The sequence below is a fragment of the Pseudophryne corroboree genome, chromosome 1 (assembly GCF_028390025.1).
Source record: "Pseudophryne corroboree isolate aPseCor3 chromosome 1, aPseCor3.hap2, whole genome shotgun sequence".
NCBI lineage: Eukaryota > Metazoa > Chordata > Amphibia > Anura > Myobatrachidae > Pseudophryne > Pseudophryne corroboree.
This window is the reverse complement of record NC_086444.1, coordinates 1,208,763,567-1,208,775,671: the sequence shown is the minus strand read 5'-3', so window position 1 is coordinate 1,208,775,671 and position 12,105 is coordinate 1,208,763,567. Positions and strand designations below refer to the sequence as shown.

Sequence of the window (12,105 nt, the reverse complement as noted above, 5' to 3'; positions counted from 1 at the left end):
CTCTATTACATACACAGGCCCATGGTACATTACCCAGTGACCTCTCACTTCTCTATTACATACACAGGCCTATGGTATATTACCCAGTGACCTCTCACTTCTCTATTTACATACACAGGCCCATGGTACATTACCCAGTGACCTCTCACTTCTCTAATACATACACAGGCCCATGGTACATTACCCAGTGACCTCTCACTTCTCTATTACATACACAGGCCCATGGTACATTACCCAGTGACCTCTCACTTCTCTATTACATACACAGGCCCATGGTACATTACCCAGTGACCTCTCACTTCTCTATTACATACACAGGCCCATGGTACATTACCCAGTGACCTCTCACTTCTCTATTACATACACAGGCCCATGGTACATTACCCAGTGACCTCTCACTTCTCTAGTACATACACAGGCCCATGGTACATTACCCAGTGACCTCTCACTTCTCTAGTACATACACAGGCCCATAGTACATTACCCAGTGACCTCTCACTTCTCTATTACATACAAAGGCCCATGGTACATTACCCAGTGACCTCTTACTTCTCTATTACATACACATGCCCATGGTACATTACCCAGTGACCTCTCACTTCTCTATTACATACACAGGCCTATGGTATATTACCCAGTGACCTCTCACGTCTCTATTTACATACACAGGCCCATGGTACATTACCCAGTGACCTCTCACTTCTCTAATACATACACAGGCCCATGGTACATTACCCAGTGACCTCTCACTTCTCTATTACATACACAGGCCCATGGTACATTACCCAGTGACCTCTCACTTCTCTATTACATACACAGGCCCATGGTACATTACCCAGTGACCTCTCACTTCTCTATTACATACACAGGCCCATGGTACATTACCCAGTGACCTCTCACTTCTCTATTACATACACAGGCCCATGGTACATTACCCAGTGACCTCTCACTTCTCTAGTACATACACAGGCCCATAGTACATTACCCAGTGACCTCTCACTTCTCTAGTACATACACAGGCCCATAGTACATTACCCAGTGACCTCTCACTTCTCTATTACATACACAGGCCCATGGTACATTACCCAGTGACCACTCACTTCTCTATTACATACACAGGCCCATGGTACATTACCAAGTGACCTCTCACTTCTCTATGACATACACAGGCCCATGGTACATTACCCAATGACCTCTCACTTCTCTATTACATACACAGGCCCATAGTACATTACCCTGTGACCTCTCACTTCTCTATTACATACACAGGCCCATGGTACATTACCCTGTGACCTCTCACTTCTCTATTACATACACAGGCCCATGGTACATTACCCAGTGACCTCTCACTTCTCTATTTCATACACAGGCCCATGGTACATTACCCAGTAACCTCTCACTTCTCTATTACATACACAGGCCCATGGTACATTACCCAATGACCTCTCACTTCTCTATTACATACACAGGCCCATGGTACATTACCCAGTGACCTCTCACTTCTCTATTACATACACAGGCCCATGGTACATTACCCAGTGACCTCTCACTTCTCTATTACATACACAGGCCCATAGTACATTACCCAGTGACCTCTCACTTCTGTATTACATACACAGGCCCATGGTAAATTACCCAGTGACCTCTCACTTCTCTAGTACATACACAGGCCCATGGTACATTACCTAGTGACCTCTCACTTTTCTAGTACATACACAGGCCCATGGCACATTACCCAGTGACCACTCACTTCTCTAGTACATACACAGGCCCATGGTACATTACCCAGTGACCTCTCACTTCTCTATTACATACACAGGCCCATGGTACATTACCCAGTGACCTCTCACTTCTCTATTACATACACAGGCCCATAGTACATTACCCAGTGACCTCTCACTTCTCTATTACATACACAGGCCCATGGTAAATTACCCAGTGACCTCTCACTTCTCTATTACATACACAGGCCCATGGTACATTACCCAGTGACCTCTCACTTCTCTAGTACATACACAGGCCCATGGTACATTAGCCAGTGACCTCTCACTTCTCTATTACATACTCAGGCCCATGGTACATTACCCAGTGACCACTCACTTCTCTATTACATACACAGGCCCATGGTACATTACCCAGTGACCTCTCACTTCTCTATTACATACACAGGCCCATGGTACATTACCCAGTGACCTCTCACTTCTCTATTACATACACAGGCCCATGGTACATTACCCAGTGACCTCTCACTTCTCTATTACATACAAAGGCCCATAGTACATTACCGAGTGACCTCTCACTTCTCTAGTACATACACAGGCCCATGGCACATTACCCAGTGACCTCTCACTTCTCTATTACATACACAGGCCCATGGTACATTACCCAGTGACCTCTCGCTTCTCATTTACATACACAGGCCCATGGTACATTACCCAGTGACCACTCACTTCTCTAGTACATACACAGGCCCATGGTACATTACCCAGTGACCACTCACTTCTCTATTACATACACAGGCCCATGGTACATTACCCAGTGACCTCTCACTTCTCTATTACATACACAGGCCCATGGTACATTACCCAGTGACCTCTCACTTCTCTATTACATACACAGGCCCATGGTACATTACCCAGTGACCTCTCCCTTCTCTATTACATACACAGGCCCATGGTACATTACCCAGTGACTTCTCACTTCTCTATTACATACACAGGCCCATGGTACATTACCCAGTGACTTCTCCCTTCTCTATTACATACACAGGCCCATGGTACATTACCCAGTGACCTCTCACTTCTCTATTACATACACAGGCCCATAGTACATTACCCAGTGACTTCTCCCTTCTCTATTACATACACAGGCCCATAGTACATTACCCAGTGACCTCTCACTTCTCTAGTACATACACAGGCCCATGGTCAATTACCTGAAGAACAAACCACTATTAGAATACGCACAGATCCTGGGCTCATTACCTGGTGACCACTCCCTTTTCGGCCAGAATAAAGGCAGCCCCAGGGTTCACAGTTCGGATCAGTTTCTGGAGGAGCCCCAGGGATGGGTGTCTCTGCTCAGAGGTCAGACTGGTGAACACCACATTGCTGACAATACCTACACCATACAGAGGAAGATACCGTTACAATACATGTAAGTGTGCGTATCCGCTGTGACAATCGTGTGTTACCAGACAGGAAACACCGGCATGAGAGGAGGATACATACCTTGAGAGCACTGCTCCAGAAATTTAGGAAAATAAAACCTTCAATGAGAAAGGAAGATCCATATTAGCACACATATTCTCTATACATCAGACAAGTAATGCTGGTGGGAAATGCAGGACTGGCCAATCTGTGCTCATGCAGGGCTACCCCGAGTACTGCAGTGTTCCTATACAATTTCCGATAGCATCATACTGCAGTGTGTACAGGTGGGGGCGCTGAGCTGTAGGACCAACAGGAAGCTGCGATTGCTCAAATACGTGCGTCCGCTCAACATCCCCCACCGCAGGTGGTAACATTTAACATGTAGCTTTAACTGTTTGGTGCCCGGATCCCTGATCCACCCCTACAACCCCGATATTTCCCTGTGGAAACACTGTGTACCCTGCACCTAATTAATTGCAAGTTATATAATGATGACGGAGTAACAAGATATCAGTAGAACATATGTATTGAGCCCAGGGTACTGCCACTTACCTGTGCTCCATAGCACAGCTCAGTGGGTCCACACAGGCGGTCACAGCGCCAACAATGAAGGAGGTCTTGACAAGAGGGTCAGCGTGGGTTTGGATGGCCTGCACGACATCAATCACATCCGCGTATCTGGGAGAAGAGACAAGTGGAGATGTAGAAGGTGACAACTGAATATAGGAAGAGCTGTCAGCTGCTAAAGCTCATCCCCTCAGAGAAAGCAATTAAGTGTTCTGATAACATCCCTGGAAATACTCATTACACTGCAGACTGCTGGCCGGGATCTCCCATCAGCAGCATCTATACAATCTGTGCCAATGGCTGCCAAGAATTCCCAACTGTAAAGACAGTACACCCACGCCTGGGGAGACGCTGAGCGCAGTGCGGCTGAATGCCCCCCTGTGCACTGGAAATATGGACACTCTCTATGTAAGCTAGGAAATAATTACCCCTGGTCCCTACTCTCAGTCTTTATACCAGTTCCGCTGCAGTAACACTGCATCACACCTAGGACCAGTTTCACCTAAAACTGAGAAATCGGGAGGAAAAATAGTGGTAAGCGTACCCTGAATTCTGCACCAAGTAGCACAACCGCCATGTCAGTGCTCCAACAGTTACTGATTTCAAATAGGAAACTGTATTGAAATATGCTGGTTACTTATTTTATTTCCTCACAGTACAGCTCAGCCATCTACCTGTAATTCCTCAGAGTACCGTTATGCCTCCTATCTGCAATACCTCACAGTACAGCTCTGCCATCTACCTGTAATTGCTCACAGTACCATTCTGCCTCCTATCTGCAATACCTCACAGTACAGCTCTGCCATCTACCTGTAATTCCTCAGAGTACCGTTCTGCCTCCTATCTGCAATACCTCACAGTACAGTTCTGCCTCCTTTCTGCAATACCTCACAGTACAGCTCTGCCATCTACCTGTAATTCCTCAGAGTACCGTTATGCCTCCTATCTGCAATACCTCACAGTACAGCTCTGCCATCTACCTGTAATTGCTCACAGTACCGTTCTGCCTCCTATCTGCAATACCTCACAGTACAGCTCTGCCATCTACCTGTAATTCCTCAGAGTACCGTTATGCCTCCTATCTGCAATACCTCACAGTACAGCTCTGCCATCTACCTGTAATTGCTCACAGTACCGTTCTACCTCCTATCTGCAATACCTCACAGTACAGCTCTGCCATCTACCTGTAATTCCTCAGAATACCGTTATGCCTCCTATCTGCAATACCTCACAGTACAGCTCTGCCATCTACCTGTAATTGCTCACAGTACCGTTCTGCCTCCTATCTGCAATACCTCACAGTACAGCTCTGCCATCTACCTGTAATTCCTCAGAGTACCGTTCTGCCTCCTATCTGCAATACCTCACAGTACAGCTCTGCCATCTACCTGTAATTCCTCAGAGTACCGTTCTGCCTCCTATCTGCAATACCTCACAGTACAGCTCTGCCATCTACCTGTAATTGCTCACAGTACCGTTCTGCCTCCTATCTGCAATACCTCACAGTACAGCTCTGCCATCTACCTGTAATTCCTCAGAGTACCGTTCTGCCTCCTATCTGCAATACCTCACAGTACAGCTCTGCCATCTACCTGTAATTCCTCAGAGTACCGTTCTGCCTCCTATCTGCAATACCTCACAGTACAGCTCTGCCATCTACCTGTAATTGCTCACCTGTAATTGCTCACAGTACCGTTCTGCCTCCTATCTGCAATACCTCACAGTACAGCTCTGCCATCTACCTGTAATTCCTCAGAGTACCGTTCTGCCTCCTATCTGCAATACCTCACAGTACAGCTCTGCCATCTACTTGCACTTCCTCAGAATACAGTTGTCTCCTACCTGCACTTCCTCAGAGTACAGGCTGCTTCCTACCTGCACTTCCTCAGAGTACAGGCTGCTTCCTACCTGCACTTCCTCAGAGTACAGGCTGCTTCCTACCTGCACTTCCTCAGAGTACAGGCTGCTTCCTACCTGCACTTCCTCAGAGTACAGCCCTGCTTCCTACCTGCACTTCCTCAGGATACAGTTGTCTCCTACCTGCACTTCCTCAGAGTACAGCCCTGCTTCCTACCTGCACTTCCTCAGGATACAGTTGTCTCCTGCCTGCACTTTCTCAGAGTACAGTCTGCTTCCTACCGGTGCTTCTTCCGACTACAGCTCTTTACTACCTACTAATATTCTGTACATTCCATTGTATATAATGAATCGGTTTTACAGGACATTAACCTGCTATTAGAACTGAACACTTGTGTAATAAGATTTTAGTTTGGAGTACTTCAAATTATGTGCAGCCCCGTTACTATACAGATGGGTCCATGTTTATCTTGACCTTTAATAGGATTAACTGAGACTGGGCAGTCGGACTTAATCCTCTGCTGTAACGACTTAATCCCCTGCTGTATTGTTCTCTGCATTGTATTGCAGCTGAGAACAATAGATGAAGGGTTTATGTTAATAAACCATGTTGTGCCTAGGCGCAGCAAACTAGCCAAGATAACCGTGGACCCATCTGTACCTCGAGGTCTGAGATAACAGAGCAATTCTCACCCCTCTATAACCAGGAGGAGCCTCATCTTCTTCCTGGAATAGACGGCCTGACGGGCACTGCGATTGCGTTGTGCGTCCAGGATGCTGGAGAGGAATCTCTGGAACTGTGCTTTGTTGAACTCTTTAGAATGATCACTGGGCTGACGGTACACCAGCCACCTGGGGAAAACAGGAGCCATCCATAAACTAGCTTTCTCTCCATACATATATTACATACAGCCTGCACTGCACAGCAATCCTGCCACTCTGCATGGCTACACTGAGAGCTGTGACTGAGCGGTACACACATATCATATAGGTAATACACCCTGCTCTGCACAGCAATCCTGTCACTCTGCACGGTTACACTGAGAGCTGTGACTGAGCGGTACACACACATCATACAGGTAATACAGCCTGCTCTGCACAGCAATCCTGACACTCTGCACGGTTACACTGAGAGCTGTGACTGAGGGGTACACACACATCATACAGGTAATACACCCTGCTCTGCACAGCAATCCTGTCACTCTGCATGGTTACACCGAGAGCTGTGACTGAGGGGTACACACACACATCATACAGGTAATACACCCTGCTCTGCACAGCAATCCTGACACTCTGCACGGTTACACTGAGAGCTGTGACTGAGCGGTACACACACATCATACAGGTAATACAGCCAGCTCTGCACAGCAACCCAGCCACTCTGCACGGTTACACTGAGAGCTGTGACTGAGGGGTACACACACATATCATACAGGTAATACACCCTGCTCTGCACAGCAATCCTGTCACTCTGCACGGTTACACTGAGAGCTGTGACTGAGCGGTACACACACATCATACAGGTAATACAGCCTGCTCTGCACAGCAATCCTGACACTCTGCACGGTTACACTGAGAGCTGTGACTGAGGGGTACACACACATCATACAGGTAATACACCCTGCTCTGCACAGCAATCCTGCCACTCTGCACGGTTACACTGAGAGCTGTGACTGAGGGGTACACACACATATCATACAGGTAATACAGCCTGCTCTGCACAGCAATCCTGTCACTCTGCACGGTTACACTGAGGGCTGTGACTGAGCGGTACATACACACATCATACAGGTAATACAGCCTGCTCTGCACAGCAATCCTGACACTCTGCACGGTTACACTGAGGGCTGTGACTGAGGGGTACACACACATCATACAGGTAATACACCCTGCTCTGCACAGCAATCCGGTCACTCTGCACGGTTACACTGAGAGCTGTGACTGAGGGGTACACACACATCATACAGGTAATACAGCCTGCTCTGCACAGCAATCCTGTCACTCTGCACGGTTACACTGAGAGCTGTGACTGAGCGGTACACACACATCATACAGGTAATACACCCTGCTCTGCACAGCAATCCTGTCACTCCGCACGGTTACACTGAGGGCTGTGACTGAGCAGTACACACACATCATACAGGTAATACACCCTGCTCTGCACATCAATCCTGTCACTCTGCACGGTTACACTGAGAGCTGTGACTGAGGGGTACACACACATCATACAGGTAATACAGCCTGCTCTGCACAGCAATCCTGTCACTCTGCACGGTTACACTGAGAGCTGTGACTGAGGGGTACACACACATATCATACAGGTAATACACCCTGCTCTGCACAGCAATCCTGCCACTCTGCACAGTTACACTGAGGGCTGTGACTGAGGGGTACACACACATCATACAGGTAATACACCCTGCTCTGCACAGCAATCCTGTCACTCTACACGGTTACACTGAGAGCTGTGACTGAGCGGTACACACACATCATACAGGTAATACACCCTGCTCTGCACAGCAATCCTGCCACTCTGCACGGTTACACTGAGAGCTGTGACTGAGGGGTACACACACATATCATACAGGTAAATACACCCTGCTCTGCACAGCAATCCTGTCACTCTGCACAGTTACACTGAGAGCTGTGACTGAGGGGTACATACACATATCATACAGGTAATACACCCTGCTCTGCACAGCAATCCTGTCACTCTGCACAGTTACACTGAGAGCTGTGACTGAGGGGTACACACACATCATACAGGTAATACAGCCTGTTCTGCACAGCAATCCTGTCACTCTGCACGGTTACACTGAGAGCTGTGACTGAGGGGTACACACACATATCATACAGGTAATACACCCTGTTCTGCACAGCAATCCTGTCACTCTGCACGGTTACACTGAGGGCTGTGACTGAGGGGTACACACACATATCATACAGGTAATACAGCCTGCTCTGCACAGCAATCCTGTCACTCTGCATGGTTACACTGAGAGCTGTGACTGAGCGGTACACACACATCATACAGGTAATACAGCCTGCACTGCACAGCAATCCTGTCACTCTGCACGGTTACACTGAGAGCTGTGACTGAGGGGTACACACACATCATACAGGTAATACAGCCTGCTCTGCACAGCAATCCTGTCACTCTGCACGGTTACACTGAGGGCTGTGACTGAGCGGTACATACACACATCATACAGGTAATACAGCCTGCTCTGCACAGCAATCCTGACACTCTGCACGGTTACACTGAGGGCTGTGACTGAGGGGTACACACACATCATACAGGTAATACACCCTGCTCTGCACAGCAATCCTGCCACTCTGCACAGTTACACTGAGGGCTGTGACTGAGGGGTACACACACATCATACAGGTAATACAGCCTGCTCTGCACAGCAATCCTGTCACTCTGCACGGTTACACTGAGGGCTGTGACTGAGGGGTACACACACATATCATACAGGTAATACAGCCTGCTCTGCACAGCAATCCTGTCACTCTGCATGGTTACACTGAGAGCTGTGACTGAGGGGTACACACACATATCATACAGGTAATACAGCCTGCTCTGCACAGCAATCCTGTCACTCTGCACGGTTACACTGAGGGCTGTGACTGAGCGGTACATACACACATCATACAGGTAATACAGCCTGCTCTGCACAGCAATCCTGACACTCTGCACGGTTACACTGAGAGCTGTGACTGAGGGGTACACACACATCATACAGGTAATACACCCTGCTCTGCACAGCAATCCTGTCACTCTGCACGGTTACACTGAGAGCTGTGACTGAGGGGTACACACACATCATACAGGTAATACAGCCTGCTCTGCACAGCAATCCTGCCACTCTGCACAGTTACACTGAGGGCTGTGACTGAGGGGTACACACACATCATACAGGTAATAAACCCTGCTCTGCACAGCAATCCTGCCACTCTGCACGGTTACACTGAGAGCTGTGACTGAGGGGTACACACACATATCATACAGGTAAATACACCCTGCTCTGCACAGCAATCCTGTCACTCTGCACAGTTACACTGAGAGCTGTGACTGAGCGGTACACACACATCATACAGGTAATACACCCTGCTCTGCACAGCAATCCTGCCACTCTGCACGGTTACACTGAGAGCTGTGACTGAGGGGTACATACACATATCATACAGGTAATACACCCTGCTCTGCACAGCAATCCTGTCACTCTGCACAGTTACACTGAGAGCTGTGACTGAGGGGTACATACACATATCATACAGGTAATACACCCTGCTCTGCACAGCAATCCTGCCACTCTGCACGGTTACACTGAGAGCTGTGACTGAGGGGTACATACACATATCATACAGGTAATACACCCTGCTCTGCACAGCAATCCTGTCACTCTGCACAGTTACACTGAGAGCTGTGACTGAGGGGTACACACACATCATACAGGTAATACACCCTGCTCTGCACAGCAATCCTGTCACTCTGCACAGTTACACTGAGAGCTGTGACTGAGGGGTACACACACATCATACAGGTAATACACCCTGTTCTGCACAGCAATCCTGTCACTCTGCACGGTTACACTGAGAGCTGTGACTGAGGGGTACACACACATATCATACAGGTAATACACCCTGTTCTGCACAGCAATCCTGTCACTCTACACGGTTACACTGAGGGCTGTGACTGAGGGGTACACACACATATCATACAGGTAATACACCCTGCTCTGCACAGCAATCCTGTCACTCTGCACAGTTACACTGAGAGCTGTGACTGAGGGGTACACACACATCATACAGGTAATACACCCTGCTCTGCACAGCAATCCTGTCACTCTGCACAGTTACACTGAGAGCTGTGACTGAGGGGTACACACACATCATACAGGTAATACACCCTGTTCTGCACAGCAATCCTGTCACTCTGCACGGTTACACTGAGAGCTGTGACTGAGGGGTACACACACATATCATACAGGTAATACACCCTGTTCTGCACAGCAATCCTGTCACTCTACACGGTTACACTGAGGGCTGTGACTGAGGGGTACACACACACATATCATACAGGTAAATACAGCCTGCTCTGCACAGCAATCCTGTCACTCTGCATGGTTACACTGAGAGCTGTGACTGAGCGGTACACACACATCATACAGGTAATACAGCCTGCACTGCACAGCAATCCTGACACTCTGCACGGTTACACTGAGGGCTGTGACTGAGGGGTACACACACATCATACAGGTAATACACCCTGCTCTGCACAGCAATCCTGTCACTCTGCACGGTTACACTGAGAGCTGTGACTGAGGGGTACACACACATATCATACAGGTAATACACCCTGCTCTGCACAGCAATCCTGACACTCTGCACGGTTACACTGAGAGCTGTGACTGAGCGGTACACACACATCATTCAGGTAATAATAGGATTTTGGTACTTACCAGGTAAATCCTTTTCTTTGAATCCATAGGGGGCACTGGAGTACTCTTGGGATATGGACGGCGTAGCAGAACAAAGGCACTGAATATTTAAATTTAGAACTCTCCATCCCTCCATATCCCAGAGTACCTCAGTGTACGAACCCAGTGTTTTTACTGAGCGAACTACTATAGAGAGGTTGACAATGGAGAATTCCTATAACATAACGGACAACAACAAAGTTGACCCATAACGTTAATGTCAACTAAACAGTTGACAGCATAACCGATAGACCTTTATAGTTTGAACCAATCGGTGAAAATGTGTTACCATAAGCTCCTTTGAGCTTAATACAAACCAGGTAAAACGTGTTACCCTAAGCTCCTCTGAGCTTAAAACAACCCAGGTAAAACTGCTCTGGGTGGGCGTCCAGTGCCCCCTATGGATTCAAAGAAAAGGATTTACCTGGTAAGTACCAAAATCCTATTTTCTTTTTCATCCACTAGGGGTCACTGGAGTACTCTTGGGACGTACCAAAGCTTCCCTCGTGGGCGGGAGAGCTGTTTGACACTTGTAACAGTAGGCAGCCAAAGCTAGATGCTGATGCCGCAACCATTCATAACGTGTAAACGTGCACAAACGTGGTGCACTGAAGGCTATGTAGCCACGTCGTAGACGCTCCACGACCCGCTGGGTCTGACATTCCCACAGAACCTGTGGGCTGAGCTATTACTGACGTAGGCGATTGTAACTTAGCCTTAAAGTAAGCCTGACTTGTAGTCATTATTATCCAACTGGATAATGTCTGCTGAGAAACTGGCTAACCCCAGTTGGCAGCATTATAGAGAACAAACAACGTATCCGTATCACGTACTGTAGACGTTCGGGACATATATAAACGCGTAATGCGTGTACCACATTCAGAATTCTAGAATGTGCTGTCAACACAGGAACCACTATTGGTATATTGATGTGAAGAATAAGAAAGCGGAATTCGTCCGAAGATCTGCTTTGTCATGAGAAAACTCAAATACGGTGGCTTGGAATACAAGGCACCCAAATATGAAAACAAAACCCTTGCCGAAGC

The 12,105-nt window shown here is 47.9% G+C and overlaps 1 protein-coding gene across 1 annotated transcript in view; it reads right to left on the bottom strand.

Moving 5' to 3' along the window:
• Window positions 1-12,105, bottom strand: part of DNAAF9 (dynein axonemal assembly factor 9) — a 233,853-nt gene that overhangs the window by 42,944 nt on the left and 178,804 nt on the right. Inside the window, exons 27-30 of the mRNA XM_063925341.1 lie at window positions 6,270-6,428; window positions 3,705-3,830; window positions 3,231-3,268; window positions 2,985-3,120 (exon numbers count right to left, since the gene is read on the bottom strand). Coding sequence (XP_063781411.1) covers window positions 2,985-3,120; window positions 3,231-3,268; window positions 3,705-3,830; window positions 6,270-6,428 — 459 coding nt within the window. The remainder of the gene's footprint in view (window positions 1-2,984; window positions 3,121-3,230; window positions 3,269-3,704; window positions 3,831-6,269; window positions 6,429-12,105) is intronic.